The 17,283-nt window shown below is 38.1% G+C and overlaps 1 protein-coding gene across 1 annotated transcript; it reads left to right on the forward strand.

Annotated features, from left to right (window-relative positions):
* Nucleotides 1-632: 632 nt before the first annotated feature.
* On the forward strand, nucleotides 633-15,463 carry LOC108370361 (DNA-binding protein D-ETS-3-like). Its single transcript, XM_017625686.1, has 5 exons — nucleotides 633-972; nucleotides 1,065-1,405; nucleotides 13,381-13,473; nucleotides 14,499-14,605; nucleotides 15,314-15,463. The coding sequence occupies exons 1-5, from the start codon at nucleotides 740-742 to the stop codon at nucleotides 15,461-15,463; spliced, it is 924 nt and encodes a 307-aa protein (XP_017481175.1). The 5' UTR covers nucleotides 633-739.
* Nucleotides 15,464-17,283: the final 1,820 nt, after the last annotated feature.

The raw sequence follows: 17,283 nt of genomic DNA on the forward strand, positions 1-17,283 counted from the left end.
TATATTAAATATCATTTAATATTTCGAATTAATTCATTAATTGTGGCACAACCACAACGGAATTCAGCAAACCACTTCATATCCATTCATTTCGGAATGGAATTTGAACGTAAAAATTATTCAATCAGCACTCGAAATCCGCATTTTTCGCATACCCCACAATAACCAATTCAAGTCAGACTTGATTTCCTGGCATTTTTCGAAGTGATAGGACCCCTTAAGCCTTTAAGGGGAATATCCGTTAAGAAATCCAGAACTTGTATGCAGTGTTGAAAAAAAAAACTAAGTACTGAGATGTCTTACGAGTACGTGTATGTAATTTCTTGATACTATATTTCGTCTAGAGATTTTTTTGCGAAGCTCTCCGTCGTCCTTTTTGTCGTTCGACGCTTAAGTGGAACTGGATTTTTTGACGTCGATATCTTTTACAGCATTAAGTGTTATATGTAGTTGCGTTATCATGTTGAGACGATAGAAACTGTACTGTTGTTTTATAGGCAGAGCTTCTGTAAACCGAATTGAAACCGCGTAATAAAAATATAGATATATATATATTTTTTGCAAAAGTTTCTAATCAATCTTTTCAACTTTTCAATTTCATACATGCAGACTCAAGTGGACAGCAGCTGCTCTGCCTTCGCCCACGCAACAGTTTGATCATCACGCCGATCAACTGCAGCAAAACTGTCGATACACGAGCACAGTGCCGCCGAACACAGCGCAAACATACGACGCCGTCATGTATGAAAATTCATGTTCATATCAAACGGCGCTCGATCTGAAGCGTGTCTCACCGCCCACGCTGGCGCAAGTGAAGACCGAAGATTGCCTACCGCTCGGACAATGCTCGCCCGATTGGTCCACATATCGCTTCCATCAGTCCACATTCGAACAGTTGAAGCAAAGCGTAGAGAAAGCGAAAGCGGCGTTGCAGGATCGAAGTGGTTTCTTTGGGGCATCGAGTGCATTCAGGTGGGCAAACATGAGTACCTAGTTGCAAATTTACAAAATTATTTAAATATATTTTTTCTGCGTCTCTCTCTCTCTATCCCGTGTCCCATTAGCGACATCTACTCGACGCAACGACTAAGCGACACGCTCGGCGATACGCTGCCCAATGTACAGTCGACGAATGGCGGCAACTGTATTGGCATTGTACACAACAGCAGCGGTTTGGGCTGTAATACGGTGGCGAGCACGCCGAGTCTGGTGCTGAATGGCAATTGCATAACCACCGTTTCATCGGCCACAACGGGGCAGCGTTATCGCTTGGATAGCCTACAGCCAGTGACCGGTTGCTCGCCCGTCTCCCAGCATGGTCTCATCAGCACAAGCAGCGCGCCGCCACCGCTGACGCCAGGCGCGCTGGATGCGAACAGTGTGGTGGTGGAGAGCAAGTCGAGAGGTGAGTACAATGAAGTTTTTCTATTTTTACACAAAAAAAAAAACAACAAAAAATGAGGGAATATTAATATTTTACCCCTTACATAAATACCGGAAGTGCATTTCCTAAAAAATTTCGGAAAACATTTTACTTTGCTACATATTTAATGTACAAGTAATATATACAATTCCGGCTTACAGCATATTTTGAGTTAAGAAAAAGGATGTCTGTAGTTACAAGCATTTGCACGATCATAATTTGCTAATTCAATTTTCACAAGTTTTGCTTGTAGCAGCTCACTTATTTTGCTCATTTTCAGATTTTTGTTATTTCTTAGTTTCTTTGTTTTTTTTTGTTTTGCTCCAAAAGCAGGCTACTCGAAGGCCGAGCATTCGTCGTCGTCGGTTGCCAAAATTGTAAAAACATCATTAAATTGCAATTTTTTTGCCACATTTTTTGTGATGAATTTGCGCCAAACATGCAAGCCGCCAGTAACACGGACATTTCACATTTCCAAATAACTACACCAGTCAACACAGACACACTTACATATGTACATACATTGAATTGCTACACTTTTGATGTGTCTATTTGTGGCGCTGACGTCGTTGCAACTAGGAATAGTCAAAAAAGTGTGCCTGCAACAAAATCACTTAACTCGTACGAGATACAAAAAGGCAGCTAGTAATACAAATTGCACAACAGTGATAAAGAGAGAGAAAAAAAATGTATAAAAGAGTATGAGCCAGTACCAGCCATAAGCTTAAACACTTAGGTGCTTGCATACTTTTGTGCACCAAAAATACGCCGCACCACTTCCCCCCTCCCCCCCCGTTTGTAGCTATAATAAAATTGTGAAGCCTTCATTCAGCAATGTGTCCTCGCATACCTTATGGCCAGCCTGCCATATATAAGTCCCACTCCTTTTGGCCAACGACATCGCCAGTGGTCAGCGCTCTCGCTGCAATTTGATACACTTATCGCCGCTTAGTATGAGTTCGTGCTTATGTGGCTGAGTGCCGGGCGTGACAGTTCGCGGTTTACCACCTTCAATTGTTTTATCCGCCGAAATTTATTATTTTTCACAATATTTTGCCAGCTTGTTATAAATAAAATTCCCGTACCCAAGNAAAAAAAAAAATCCGGTACTGGTATCCGTCGGAATTATAAAACTTATTATATTTTAAGACTTCCGCCAAAATATTTCGGAAAAATTTTAAATATCACCAAATTCCCATAACGTATTTTGATTGGGCGGATACAATTTTTAAACATTTTTATGTAGACCTTATAAGCTTAAACTCTTATATCAGCTGATGCAATTTCTGGTAAAATATTTTTTAAGAACTAGTTTTATTTAAAAGAAAATCGATTTTTGATGCTATTCACAAATCGGCACAGCTCACGTAAATGTTATCTAATACTTTAGCGAAATATTTTGGTGGAGTCTTAGAATATAATAAATTTTATTATTCCCGTGGAAAATCGACACCTTTTTTGGCGTGTCACCTTAATGTATACATATATGTGTCTACATATTACCGCCAACAGGTTTTTAGGGAAATCATAAAATTCAACGAGATTTAAGATTTACTTTATTTCACTAGACAAGTTTTAGTAGCACTAGGGTGGTCCAAAAAGAGTAAAGTCGGAATTGTAATGCTCTTACCACCTAGGATTGTTCTATATCGAAAAAAGTATACCCCTATTTTTTTCTTTTTAAATAAAAAAAATATTTAGAGGTCGCTCAAAGCGCTCAAAGTTTTCCGTGTATTTTTATATGAGAAAAATAAAATTTTTCGTAGAAATGGTATAGAATTCTTGAAAATCAATACTTTTAGATCGGAAAACTCTGGTTCTCTTCAGGATATTTTCAATTATAATACCCAATTGTTTATTTAACCATATTTTAATACTAACGGGTTTTTTATTGGTCGCCTTATTGCATATTTGGAGGTTTTTGTGGGTTTTTTGCGGACCTATAAATTATAGTTGCGATGAAAAAATGGTCAAATAAACAATTAAGTATTATTATTGGGGATCTCCTGCAGATAAACAGAGTTTTCTTGTCGAAAAATATTAATTTTTCACTATTCTTTACCATTTCTACGAAAAGTTGTTTTTTCCTCATATAAAATACGTGGAAAACTTTTGGCGCTTTGAGCGACCTCTAAATATTTTTTGATTTCAAAATAAAAAATAAGGGTGTATTTTTTCGATATAGAATAATCCTATGGGGTGAGAGCATAAAAATTCCGACTTTACTTTTTCACATGCATTTTTGGACCACCCTATAGTGCACTCGTTGTATCTATTCGATACTCTCGACCACGAGAACAGACCCACAGATCTTGCGTAGAATAGCTTTCTTAAAAGCTCCCAGAGCTTCCTCTTTCTAAGTTGGTCTATGATGTACTTAGTCTTTATTAGCTATATACATATATAGTCGCAATGGGACCCTTTACTCAGTATCCTGCTGTAATTGACGTACATTGAAGGATCTTGCTTTTTATAACGCTCAGTCTTAGTCGTGTGTAGGAGTGTGAACCTCTTCCCATTACATGGGTCTAGTTTCTTCTTTCTCTCAAACTCACTACTCGTGTCACCATTTCAAATCGTTGAGAAGCCTTGCCTTCATATCCCATATGCACTTTGGACGTCTTTTAGCAGACTAGCCACATTCTAGTCTCCCGCATCTCAAGCTGTTCGCAGTCACGTCCTTGCCCCTCATAAAATACGTATATTTTCGTACTCCTCGTCGTTCCAGTTAATTCTGCATGACATGGTAGTAATCAACAAAAAAATATAAAGGATTGGGATTTGGAATTCCACTGCTCCTTTTTGTCCAGGCGATGAGGAGTTTCTGGTTTACGTAAGATTGAATAATGAGAGCGAAATTTGTTTGCTACCCTTGTGACTACAGCTTTCCAACGTCAGAAAGTACTTTCGTCGTGCCGCCAAATGCACGTACTTTATCGCGGGGAGGCGCATGCGGATCTTAGCTGCAACAAGGTAATTATTCGAGTCGATGTTGTCTCATCGTATGGAACGCTGGAAGCGTTTCTTCCGCCTATGATAACGTGATCAAATTTGTTCCTCATTCTTTGATCTAGGGACACCAAAATAGTTTTATGGATGTTTCGATGCTGATGAATGGTACGATTTTTACATCGCGCCATGGACAGCGCTCGTACGCTTCTTCCATGTACTTATAGAAACGTTTCTTGATCTCTTGGTCCTTCTCCTCATTCGGAGCGTGCTGCTGTTGTTGAATTTAGCCTAAATGGGGATTGTTGCTGGAGGTTCCGCCCAACAACAAACTCATCATAAGAGTGTAGATGTAAAGATGTATATCTATAGATATATATTTGCAGCGGAACGCTTGCTCCGATGCCCGGTTGGACTGGTAACTGCCGCTGCTGACTTCAGTGAGTCCTTAAACCGAATAATTCGTAGTGGCCTCACCGAGGTTCCATCTATTTCGACCGCGACCCATAGCTCCAAATCAGTGTTGATTTTAGAAAAAATTATCGTACTTAAAATAGTACCTAAAAACTTTGCTTTATTTTAATTAAAAATAAATTCTCACCATTTCATAAGAATTGCGACTTTTTGAATCTGAACCGCATTGCCGCTGGAGATTAAACTATGTAGTGGTCAAGGCATATTAAACAGGTAACAGAGTAGTTTAATATGCTTTGGTAGTATTGGTCATCCCTATGGATCTATATCGGAACAAATAGCTATGCAAAAAAAAGGCGCAGCACCGCCTAAATTCCCGGTTTCGCAATCGATTGGAAAGATGATGACTACTATTTTTATTGATGCACAAATATTGATGCAAAAATATGATTTCGAAATAATGAACCACGATACCTTCAATAATCGGACGTCCTCACATCCGACAACTGGAATTTAAGTGTTCTCTCTCTAATCTGCAAGAAAGGCAACCGCACCATATGCGTCAGCTATCGCGGGATCAGCCTCTTAAACGACGTGTATAAGGTCTTAATGAGTGTTTTGTACGAAAGGCTAAAGTCTATCATAAACGAACTGATTGGGCCTTATCAGTGTGGCCTGAGACTAGGTAAATCCACCATACATTAGGTATTAACCATACGTCAAATCTTAGAAAATGCTGGCGAAAGGAAACTCTGCACACATAATCTCTATGCCACTTCTACAACCGCTTCTGCAGGATGAAAAAAAGGATGCCTTTATGCCGCGATGTCTGAATTTGGTATTCCTGCGAAACCACGAACTGCGAAGTACTTCTCCGGGCCGTTTGATACCAAACAAGGTTTCAGAAGGGGCGACTTCTTTTCGTGTGATTTCTGTAATATGATATTAGACTTAGAATTTTCATCTGTCTGTCTGTCCGTCTGGCTGTCTGTATGTTTGTATGCGCATCACTTGAAAACTAATGCACGGAATCGAATGCAGTTTTACCGATGTATTGCTTGAGCTTTAACTTAAAATATAGAAGAAAAAAGTTAAAGAGAGTTGCCACCTGTTTGAAAATTGCAGTTTAGGTAAAGTTATTAGATAAAATTAGTCATTGCAATATGGCTGTCAAAAGAAAAGAGCTTCAGAAAGCTAACAGATGAAACAAAAAATTTGTGGAAGGTTGCCAGCTGTTTGAAAATTTTGATATAAAACTAAAGATTTTTAGTTGATTCTCGAAAATATTTTTGAAGCGGGTTGTCATCTACATCATATTATGTATTTGAAAAATTTTATTTAATTAAATTAATAAGATAAGGTAAATTTTGAATCAGTACGAAAGTGACGAAAGTGCGCAATATGCAGACTCGAGTTATAAAAATTTAAACTAAATTTTCAGAAGCCGGCATATTAACTTACACCCGCTTCCATAAAAAATGTGGAAAGAGTGCTTCATAAATCGAAATTTTTTTTTAAACTCACTTCGTAAAGCTCTTTAAATATATTTTATTTTTTTGTGAATGAGGCCATACAAGTTTGAGACGGAGTAACAGCACAAAAGTACTTTTAAGGCGCAGGTAAGCACGGCAGACATTTGCTAGTATTCAATAAACATATAGCACACCGATATCTAAAATGAGTTAACTCAAAAATCAGATCCGGAAATAGTAATAGTAAGTAGTAGCTTGTGGATCGTACAGATTCCACGCAATAAATACAAAAAGCGTTAGTTTTTTAGGTAACGTATATAATCATGAAGAAAAAAATTGCGTTAGTTGAGGGTATTATTTATATTTTTTTTGAGTTGTGCGCTGTTTAGATCTAGGTGTGCAATGATAACCCACTGTACGTTAAAATAGCAAATATATGTAATTATAAATAATATTTTCTCATCGCTAAATCTAAAACAAGAGGTAAAGGAGTAGCTTTTCCTCAATTAGTTTTTTTGTTGGTTTTATGTACAGTCTTCATGCACTTTCGCAAAAATATAAGAATACATTATAATGCATATGTATATGAATATACATATGTACAGCAACAATGGTTTCTTGTAGCTTAACAAATGTATGCTTGTATGTAAGCACATGTGTGGTAGTACTTTGCGCGGGTGGCTGCATGCAGAACAAAGGGGAAAAAATGCCATCTTCACAATTTCTGCAATTATTTTCACTGCGAAAGAAAAATAATGAGTTACGCATGAGAGATCCTTTTCAAGCAAGCCAAGCATGGCGCATCAACGCATACAGTTACATTTACACAAACCATGCAGTAAAAAAAGTCAAACCAATCAGTAAGAATACCGGTGCATTAACTGGTATGAGATGAAGCTGGTGACATACCAATTGGAAAATTTCGAATAACTTATGCGATCAGCGACATTTACCGTTGAATTGTCCAAGCCAAAACTAAAACGCAATTTACCCTTTCCTCTCCATGGTAGCTATGTATATGACTACGCGCTCATTCACTAGAAGTTGTGTGTAAAAAACATTAGTTATTAAAATATATTTGGGGTATTAATAATGGCGTCGTAAATGTTGTATTGTTCTAGGTCATAAACTTTAAAAGGTTAAATAAATGTTTATAAAACTTGAAAAATATTTCACCTGAACAGTGTGACCAGGTTGAAATTCTTGAAGTTGGATTTAGCATTTAATTGTGTGCCATAGTCCCAGAAATTCAGAACTAGATTCGCGTCTTTTTTCTGGCCGTTTTTTATTTAATATATTTATAATAAATTTCCAACCGCAATTTATAAATGTAAGTATGTAGTAGTCACGCTAAAAATCCTTTATATTTCAAAAAATACCGTTGATCGTTCAAAGCTTTACAAAGGCAGTGATAAGTACTATTTCTTTGAGAAAAAAAATTTCTTAGCTTTTTTAATAATAAAATTTTATAAAGTAATTTTCTTTAAACTATATTTTTTACAAACTGATTTGTTAGCGTACAACTAGTGTACTCTGATGTAGAAAATAACAATTTTTCTTTAGTTCTATTTAATATTCAACAATTTTTTACGTTTTTTTTTATACTAAACTGCACTCTTGTCTCGTATACCTTGAAGTAATGTAGCCGTAATTAATGCGATATATAGAATTTATTTTGTGTTTCGGTGAGACGGATTTAAAAATTTATATAAGATTTTGTGTTGGTGAAAAGTTGTTAAGGCAAAAATATGACTTTTTCTAACCCTTTTTCAAAACCAATTAGTTTCGGTTTTTGTGATCATCTGGTCACACTGCACCTCAAATTCAAAATATTTTTCCTGTGTCGAAAAAATTCAGGAAGCAAAGGGTGAATTAATTGCTTTTCTCACAAATTCCGGCTGCGAATACTACAGTTTCTGCTTTTAGGATCGCAGATGCGAATACGCTTGGAGGTGACTAAAATTTTTCAAATTAAAACAATGTAAATTCATTTGAGTTATTTCAATTAAAATATTAAAAAATATTAAAAAAATCATCTAACTCAGGATCGCCTGTTAACTAACTGCTAACTGGTTGTATACTAGTAGCTTTCCCTACGGGGTATCAACATACATGTACAATACACGCACACATTCGTATGCTTGTGAGGATGCTAAAATTGTGGCATGAGATAACTTTGCTTTAACGACAACCACGACAACAACAACAAATGCTGTAATAATAATAATAATAATGATCATAAAAGTACACAAAAAGGATTCGCTAGCATAGTAAAATGCGTTCTAGATACAACGCTATAAGCGCGCAAATAAACACACACACACACACATACACATAAGCAGCACAAAGGTTAAACGCATACATATGTACATATGTATATTTATACAAAACACTTTGTGCCAGCTTCACGCTTGTGTGGGTGAACTCNTTATTGAAATCGGACTAAAATAACGGCCGCTTCTCATATAACGGTAAATTTCAGAAATGCTTGAAACTTCAATATTTCGAAATTGAAGGACGCTAATTTACTCAAAATTGATACACCCCGGCTTACCATCTAGCGGAAGGTTTCGGAAAGGTGAAAAAACATATTTAATACTTGCGCCGGGTATTTAATGTTCGGCTCCGCCCGAACTTAGACTTTCTTACTTGTTTTTTTTTATTTTACTCCATTACTACTACACTCCTATCGGACGGCGGAAAATGGCAAATGCTTGCAACGTTATCCACTCAAAAATGGTATGCGTTGAAGAATTTACGAGCAATTTATTCAAATCAGAGCTCGTATATCTTTGCTTGACTGCATGCGAGAGAATTCCTTTTATACTTTTGTCATCACATAAATCGCTTTAATTATGATTTAATAGCCGCTGGTGAATGTCTCTGAGAGAAGAGAAACTTAAAGTTCTGGTTTAAATTTGTAAAGCGTTTTCCAGGTATTTTGGATTTTTGCTTGAAAACTTTGAATTGGTTCGTAGTCAAAATTTGTGTAGCCTTCCTGTAACAATCACAATCAAATTTCCTCTACCATAACCGGCCGAGTTGAATACTTTCAGAACTGGAGCGGTGCATCTATGTTCATTCGAACGACATGACCAAGTCAAGTTTGGGCGTATGGTGAATAACTGATCTATGGTGGATTTGTTAGATCTAAAGCCACACTGCTAAGGCAACATCACCTCGTTGACGGTGGGCTTCAGTCATTCCCACAATACGTCAGATAAGACATTATAGACGATATCTCGAAGGCTGTTCCCACGGCAGTAGGCGCTTATCACGGGCAATCCCGATTGGGAAAAGCATACTCAAATTCCAATCATTAAACTGAACACATTCTGCACAAGGGTTCATAAATGCAACTTACTTGGTAGTGAAATTGCTATTAGTACCTCATGATGATCAGGCGTTGAGTCATGGCTCCTCTCGCCATCGACTGTAGTCTCCGGTTCATCTTCTACACTACTTTGAAAGCTGCTACAATTAAATGGGATGGAAAATTGTTCCCGCCATAATTTAAGTAAGTTCTGAACATCGGTCACTACGACGCCGAGGTTGGCGTAAAACCCGACATGCAAAGTGCTTCGTTGGGTAGGCACTGTGGTCAATGGTAACTATCAGTTACAAAATCTGCATGTTTGTAAGTCTTCCAGAGTCCGCAATTATCTCCGCACGAGTTGTTAGGAGGATGCATCAAGCTAGGCTCAGCATTAGCGTGGACCGAAAACAATAAAATTTCCGATTTCGAAATTGTAACTGAACCGTGTTAAACTGTTTTCCGGCCGGATAATATTTACAGTCGACTAACGAACCTTAAAGTTTCGATAAATCTTAAATTATGGTGCCCTTTTTCACTTTTTTTTAACATTTTCTAGAAAGAAAAGCAAGTTTGAAGTAGGTAGGGCCAACAATTAATTTTTGGCAATTTGTTGCCGAGAATGCCACGCAGTTTTTTCATACAAAGTATGATCGTAAATTTTTTTTTGTTATATGGAGGGAAACGCACAACACCGTAAAAAAAAAATTGCCAAAAAACAACGCAATTTTTTAGCAACTGAAAATTTCACTTTATTAAACTAATTAAATGGGCTAGAAAATCTAAAAAAAAACTAAATTGTATGTAGTGTTTTTCGAAAGTTTAAGGCTCTTAAGGCGACCGTAAATATTATCCAATCAGAAAACGGTTTTACACGATTAAATGTGATCTGTTACGCAACCGTTCCGCACTATTAGAATTTCGAAATCGGAAAATGGAATTTTTTCGTCCAGCCTAGTGAGCATGATTTGAGGTGCCATCAATTTATTACTTTGATAAGTCCTTTTGTATGACACTTGAGAAGTGCATATTTATGCAAAAATTTCATAAAGAAAACTGTTCCACACGCAGCGGTACACATATTATCGACGATGTGGTATGCATTTAGGCGCTAGGTGTTAGCAGTTGACCAATATGATTTAATTCATAAGGCTAATAAACTCCAGAGGATCGCACACAAATTCGATAAGACCCACACATAAAAATATGGCCCATAGAAGCAAGAGGAATGTCTGCCTGAAAACTTTCTAAGCTAACAGGTAAAATAGACGAAAAAACAAAGAAAATTTCATAAAGATCCCTTGTTGATTTTGTGTGAAAATTCTTAGTGATTCTAACAATTAAAATATCTGTTAAGAATCATGGAGAAAATTTCTGGATTGCATAATTTAAAAAGAAACATTTCTTAATTTTTTTAAATGTCTTCTTGAATTCATTGAAAAGTACTTCCTCTTAAGTGTATGTGATGCCTTCTTAAAGTTATTTTAAATTAATATTATTATCAAATGGAAGAGTGTCAGTAAGGCGACCATTTAGTAGGTGTCGGGCTCGAGGACAGGTCGGCGCAGACTTTGTTTTTTCTTTTTCTAATCTTAGCTTTTAATTAGGTAACCGGATACTCCATTAAAAATAAGAAGGCTTTCTTGTCGAAGAAAAGCCATAGAGACATTTTCTTAGACTTGTTTTTTTTTATTAGGTGGTTTTCGCTCTGTGAGTCTCGATTCCTGCAACGACATCCAAATTTTTATCGGCGAGCAATGGAATCCCTAAGAGTAGATATTTATGTAAATGAAAATCTCTCTCTCTGTATATAAGCAAACATTAGGTTTGTTCGTCGAGCAAAAAATTTGTAGGAATTTGTCCGAATTATCATGATTTTTGACCAAATCGCGCTCGTGCAGACCAAAAATTATCCATCCACCAAAAACTGATAGCGCAAAGTGACAGTTCTCCTGAGAGAAGTTGTACATTCTTGCTGGAAAAATTTTAGCCTCCGAGAATTTGCAATCGCAAAAAACATATAATTGTGGCATATGGTTGCATTTTTGTCTACGATAATTTGAATAAATGAGTTCGTTAAATTTAAAAACTTATAAACACGAGCGATTTTTTTTATGAAAAAAGGAAGTAAATACTTGTTGATATAATTAATTTAGTTAATTCCAATGATTTGAACTTAACTCTGCTGAAACAAAATTGTATTCGCAATCGGAATGCAATTGCAACCAGAGTCGATTAAAGAAACCCGACAGCTAGCACGATAAAGAAATTGAAATGTATGTTAAAGAAAGTCAGAACAACAAAAGATATACATGTACATATATCCTGTTTTTGTCCATCTGAAATAATTTAAAAAAATCTATAAAAATTTATTATGTTTGAAATGCAACTGTGGAAAAAATTGCAAGTTTCTAGCATGAGAGAGAATTTGAGAGAATTTTTTCTTACTCCCTAATATTTTGAGTGTTGGAGATAATTTTTGCTGGATTTTCGACGAACAAACCTATTGTTTCTATCTCAAGAAAAAATCTCAACAGCATAATTGTTGGACTTTTAGGAAAAATTTGCAATGGAGTCCCAATGAGTATATAAATTTCTACAATGAAAAGCTCCTCTCTCTGTGTTAAGAACACAACGAAATAATTTTTGGAAGGTTTAGGATTTGTGAAAAATTTGCAACCTCCCTCTCTCATTTGTAATTGCGAATTTCCGAGTTTTCGAAGCTACTGGACAGAGTATATATGTATATTGTTCACCCATTGTGAGGCTACAAACAATAGCTTTCCATTCACAATAGCATTTATAGCTTTCATACATACATACATAGCATCCATTAGCAACGCGTGCGTTCACCATTGTGCCATATCTTCCTTCTATGGCTATTGGCCGTACGTCACAACTTTTTTTTTTTTTAACTTGTCACGCTACAACCTCATTGATGGACGTTCGCACGCATGCCAGCACGCGTATGCAACAGCTACTTGAACGCTTTGTGCATCATCAAGCCACAAAAGGATAACATGAAATGCTTACTCGCTTGCAACTTGCTGGTCATATTTTAACATTTTAATCTGGAGTTTGTTTATACCAAACAAAGATTTACGCCAATTAAGCACAGCTATACACATAACAACAACAACAGCAATGATTATATGGACTTCAAAAGTACATCGGCGGCGCTCCACCCCTTCGATTTATAGGCTTTGATTTTAAGTGCGCGTTTGCAAAAATCATATCGAATATTGGTGGTGGTGCTGGCCATCTCATTCGCTGTGCTTCGCCACGTTATAAACATCCGTTCCATGGGTCACCCTTCGCGCTGCAATTCCATGCAACTGGTACGTTTTATTGCTTCAAAGTGATTTCCAAGCAGTGCGGCTGCTGCTCGGCTGTTGTCAGCCTGCAAATTGTCAATATCAACATCCATAAATAATTGCTCTGATTATGTGACAATTATCTTTGGCAACAATAATGATTGCGATAATTTATGCCACTTGGGTGGGAATTGAGAAAAGGTCCTTTGTGGGAAAATTTAGGCACTCGAAATTTGGTAGACCGTGATGCCTGTGTGTGACGAATGTAAAAGTGTGCTGTGCTATTAAAAAAAAAAATGATACCTAACGCAGCACATTGGAAAATATTCAAATTTGATGCGCAACCACAAAATGGAAATAAATTGTGGTTGCCATATAAATTTACTTAGTAATTTTAAACTATATTTTTTAATATTAAAAAAATCTTTTTTAATAAGAAATAATTACGCTGGTAAAAAGTCTAATAATTTTTGTTAAACTCCCTTTTATCTTCAGAAAAATCGTCCTCTGTATGTTCGTCCTCTTCCACGCCGCACGCTGTCAGCACGAGTAGTGAAAATCATCGCAGCTCCAGCAAATGCATAAGCGGTAAGTACAATCATTCACTCTTGTGTATAATATTTTTTTTTATAAAAATCTTGAAATTACCACCCCATTCGCTGCTAAAATACCTGCAAAATGTGTTTGTGTGTGTGTGTGGAAAGCGCATTTTGCGTTAGCTTCCTTGCAAAAGTTTTCTCGGCTGTTTTGCACAGCTTTTTATGGCATAGCCAGGACAATCACCCTTCACCACGAATGTCCTTTGTTGCATGAAAAAGTCGATAGAGTGCGTTAAGTAGAATTTTTTGGGGTGGCACAAAATCCATTAGTGTGAGAAACAAAAGCACAGATGCATTCACAAATACATACATACATATTTGTGTAAAGTATAATATGGAATTAGCGATATGCTTCTTCTGTATGAACATAGTTTATTCTGTGCTTGTCCTTTGTAGGCATGGCTGAGCGCCAGGGACTCTTATGTTGTTCGCAGGAGGTCTTACCCGGGGTTTTATTTTTATTTTTCACAGAAAGGAGTTTTTACGTGGCGGGTCCCAAACCCAGCCCACAACCCATTGCTGGGACGCGCGTGATTTCTTAACCGAATACACGTTTATATAGCGAGCTGCATGCTCCAAAAGACATAGGCTTGCAGGCGCACCTATTAACTAAAAGATGCTGTAGATTTCAGTTTGGGGTTTTCCGTTGCAACTGTTGTTTACTTCACGGGTCCCAAGCCCAGTGAACAACCCATTGCTGGGAGAGTTTTTGAAGATGTTCATTCCAATACAACAGACGCCTGCTTTTAGCCAAAACTAAGCTGAACAGATGCTGCAGACTGCAGCGCGCCCTTAAACCGGATCCTTAAGGATCCAATCGGGTTCTCACGTTGCCCAGAGTGTGCGTACAAGGGCGCAAGAGTCGGGATTTAGTATAGTCGTGGAGCCTTGCAACGTCTACTACATGCTGCCGAGTACATTCGTTGACCCCTGTGGACGAGCGTCTAGCACCAATCCTCATCAAAGCGAGGTTCTTCAACATCTTGCTCATTTTCGTCCATGCCCCGAAGTTAGAGAAGGACGAGGCGTTTAAGGATCATTTCTATGAGCGCTTGGAGAACACATACGAGCGCTGCCTCTGTCGCGATGTCAAAATCGTGTTTGGCAATATCAATGCCAGGGTGGGCAAGGAAGGAAATTCAGCATTTACGACGAAACGTTTAATGATGCACTCACTGAGGCTCATCCGACTTCACCGCTGTCCGATGCACAATAGTGTGCAGGACTAGGTTCAAGCATAAGAAGATCTATCATGCTACTTGGCTGTTTCCAAATCAAAAAACAAGAGACAAAGTCGTTCATGTTGTGATAGACAGAAGGCATGGCTCTAATGTTTAAGACTCCGAGGGCCAACATCGTTTTAGGGATACTTTCTTGTTGCAGCCAAGATAAGCACCTGCCTCTGTGCAGCAAAAAATGTGCGCCCAAAAATGCAGGGAAAGCTTAACGTCGAAAAGCTGCAATCACAACAGACGGCCAATGCATTCGCTTGCTCTTAGAGAGCACTCTTCAACAAACCGACATATGCGAGCACTGGAACCACATTTTCCGTTCATTAACTACCGCTGCAGAAGAAGTAGTCGGATTTCAGCGAGCCCGAAAGAACGATTAGTACGATAAGGAGTGTCAAGAAGCTGCAGAGAAAAAATATACCGCCTGTAGGGCCACGCTGCGATCGGGCGCAACGCGTGCTATGTGGGACCGATATAGGGAGCTTAAGAAGGAAGCGAGACGCATAAGAAAATAGAGTCCGAAATGGTGGGAATAGCAATTACGTGGCGAGGAGTTGATAAGGGGCATGCATCAACACTTATGCAAAATATGATCAGATAAACGCATGCCCGACTACTGGAATTAAAGTGCGCTCTGCGCAGTCCACAATAAAAGCGACCCCGCCACTTGCACCAACTACCAAGGTATCCGACTTCTATGCATCGGAAAGGCTGAAACCCACCGCCAACGAACTGAGTAAGCCTTAGGAATGTGGTATAGACCAAGTATTCACCATACGACAAATCTTGGAAAAGACCCGAGAGAGTCGACATTAAGAATCTATCTTTTGACTTAAAAGTAGAGGGGCTCATTTATTTAGCTACCAGAATTAACGTCGATAATAGTGCCAGCTTTGAAATCCAACGGAGAATCACTTTTGCCACAAAGCGTTACGTAGCACCGTGTAGGTAAGGTAAGATGCAAGCTCGCCTTTTTTATGTAGCTCAAAAATCACACTCTTATCTATGCCCCTCCGGTATATGGCGGAGCAGTGGAAACGATGCGAACCTTGGAGTGTGGGGTGCTGTGGATTAAAGTACAGCGCTTGCACTCGTTTGACCATGTTGTGCGAATGGATGGACCAACGCTCCAGCTCTGAAAGTATTCAATTCGGAACCCGCTGATGCCAAATAAGAAAAAGAAGATTTAGTATGCTAAACAATATAACACTTCCTCGTAGTAAAACGAAAAAACGGATTTCAATAAATACGGAAAAGCTGCGTAGACTCACAAGAAATCTGGTTCATTACCGAAAACTCATTAGAAGAAATGAGACCTAAGATATCTAAGCTTTAATTTTGATATAGCTGAACGACTTAGGAGCAGGTGGTGATTATTCCTTATGATTTGCCAAGCGGCTGCCACAGTAAGGGCTTGAGCAGTGGTTAGGCCTTACTCCATAAGTTTGACCTTTAAAGACCGCCATTTTTTTAAAGAGGGTTATGGTTTGTCCAACTTTACGAGCTCCTTTGTTAGACCGTGACCAATTTCCTCGTATCTAGCATAGCCAAGTGATTTTGTATTTTAAATCCCCGCGCAGCTAAGAATTTCATCGGGAAGTAGTCCACACGTACCCGTATAAAGTCCCATGCTTACTTACTTTATCTGGAGACGAAACCTCAAGAGAGCACTACCTGACTATTTCGCCAATCGTTTCCTGCAATATAGTGCGACAGACGAACAGAGAAGTTAGCGTTTGCCGAGCAGTTTCGAGTGCCTGGTCAATCAATCTGGAGCCTGTCTAACAGCACAAATATTTACCTCTTTAAAGATTAAACAACAAATCCTTTCCCATTATTATAACGCCTACCTCGGCTTAGAAGACACTGAAGTTGTTCGGAAGTCTAGAACTGAGGTTGATGGAAAGTTCCCTGCAGAAGACATCTACACGTACATTCTTATCCAACTTTGGGGCAACTGTGAATAGGTTCACTTGATATTGGTGCCAAAGAATGGACCCCACTTAGTCTTCCTTGATGAAAATGAAAGCTCCAGTTTCAAATTAAAGCCTAGAAGTCGCCTATATTTGGAATACCGTCTTTTCTTTTAACTTTAAAAATGCTCAAATTACTAATTGATCAAGTCTAATTACCAATTATATAATCAAATTCGCCCGAAAACAGTTCAAAAAGAACCACTTTGCTTAGCTAAATTTATGAGAACGATTGAGATTTCCATCTACAAATAATTACGCTCGGCTATCAGTCACTGCTTTAAGCAGTTAAGTTCAACTAATCGTCGATTATAATAATCCCCTTGAAATCCACTCGACACACTCGAAGAGTGTGAATAGCTTGGAGCGCTCAATGGGAATTAGTTACGTAGAGTATATAGTAGTAGATAGTTGAACGCGTGGACGCACAGCGGGGTAGTGCAGTGGGAAAGTTTGTAAACAATTGTCAAGATGATTTGATTAACACATTGCTACTGTAAACATACATGCGAAAAAATCACAACAACACAACAACAATGCGATGCTCGGTGCTCGCTTAAGTGCACTTGAGCGGTAATCCTATTAAAAATGGCA

This window comes from Rhagoletis zephyria, unplaced genomic scaffold (genome assembly GCF_001687245.7).
Source record: "Rhagoletis zephyria isolate East Lansing unplaced genomic scaffold, Rhagoletis_zephyria_1.1 Rzeph_scaffold_04176, whole genome shotgun sequence".
Taxonomy (NCBI): Eukaryota; Metazoa; Arthropoda; class Insecta; order Diptera; family Tephritidae; genus Rhagoletis; species Rhagoletis zephyria.

What these genes read in the sequence shown, in the direction of transcription:
- LOC108370361 (XM_017625686.1), top strand. Translation starts at nt 740, where the DNA reads ATGTATGAAAATTCATGTTCATATCAAACGGCGCTCGATCTGAAGCGT. An exon ending in GGGGCATCGAGTGCATTCAG is followed by an intron (nt 973 to 1,064) that starts GTGGGCAAACAT and finishes GTGTCCCATTAG; the next exon opens with CGACATCTACTCGACGCAAC. An exon ending in GGTGGAGAGCAAGTCGAGAG is followed by an intron (nt 1,406 to 13,380) that starts GTGAGTACAATG and finishes TTTTATCTTCAG; the next exon opens with AAAAATCGTCCTCTGTATGT.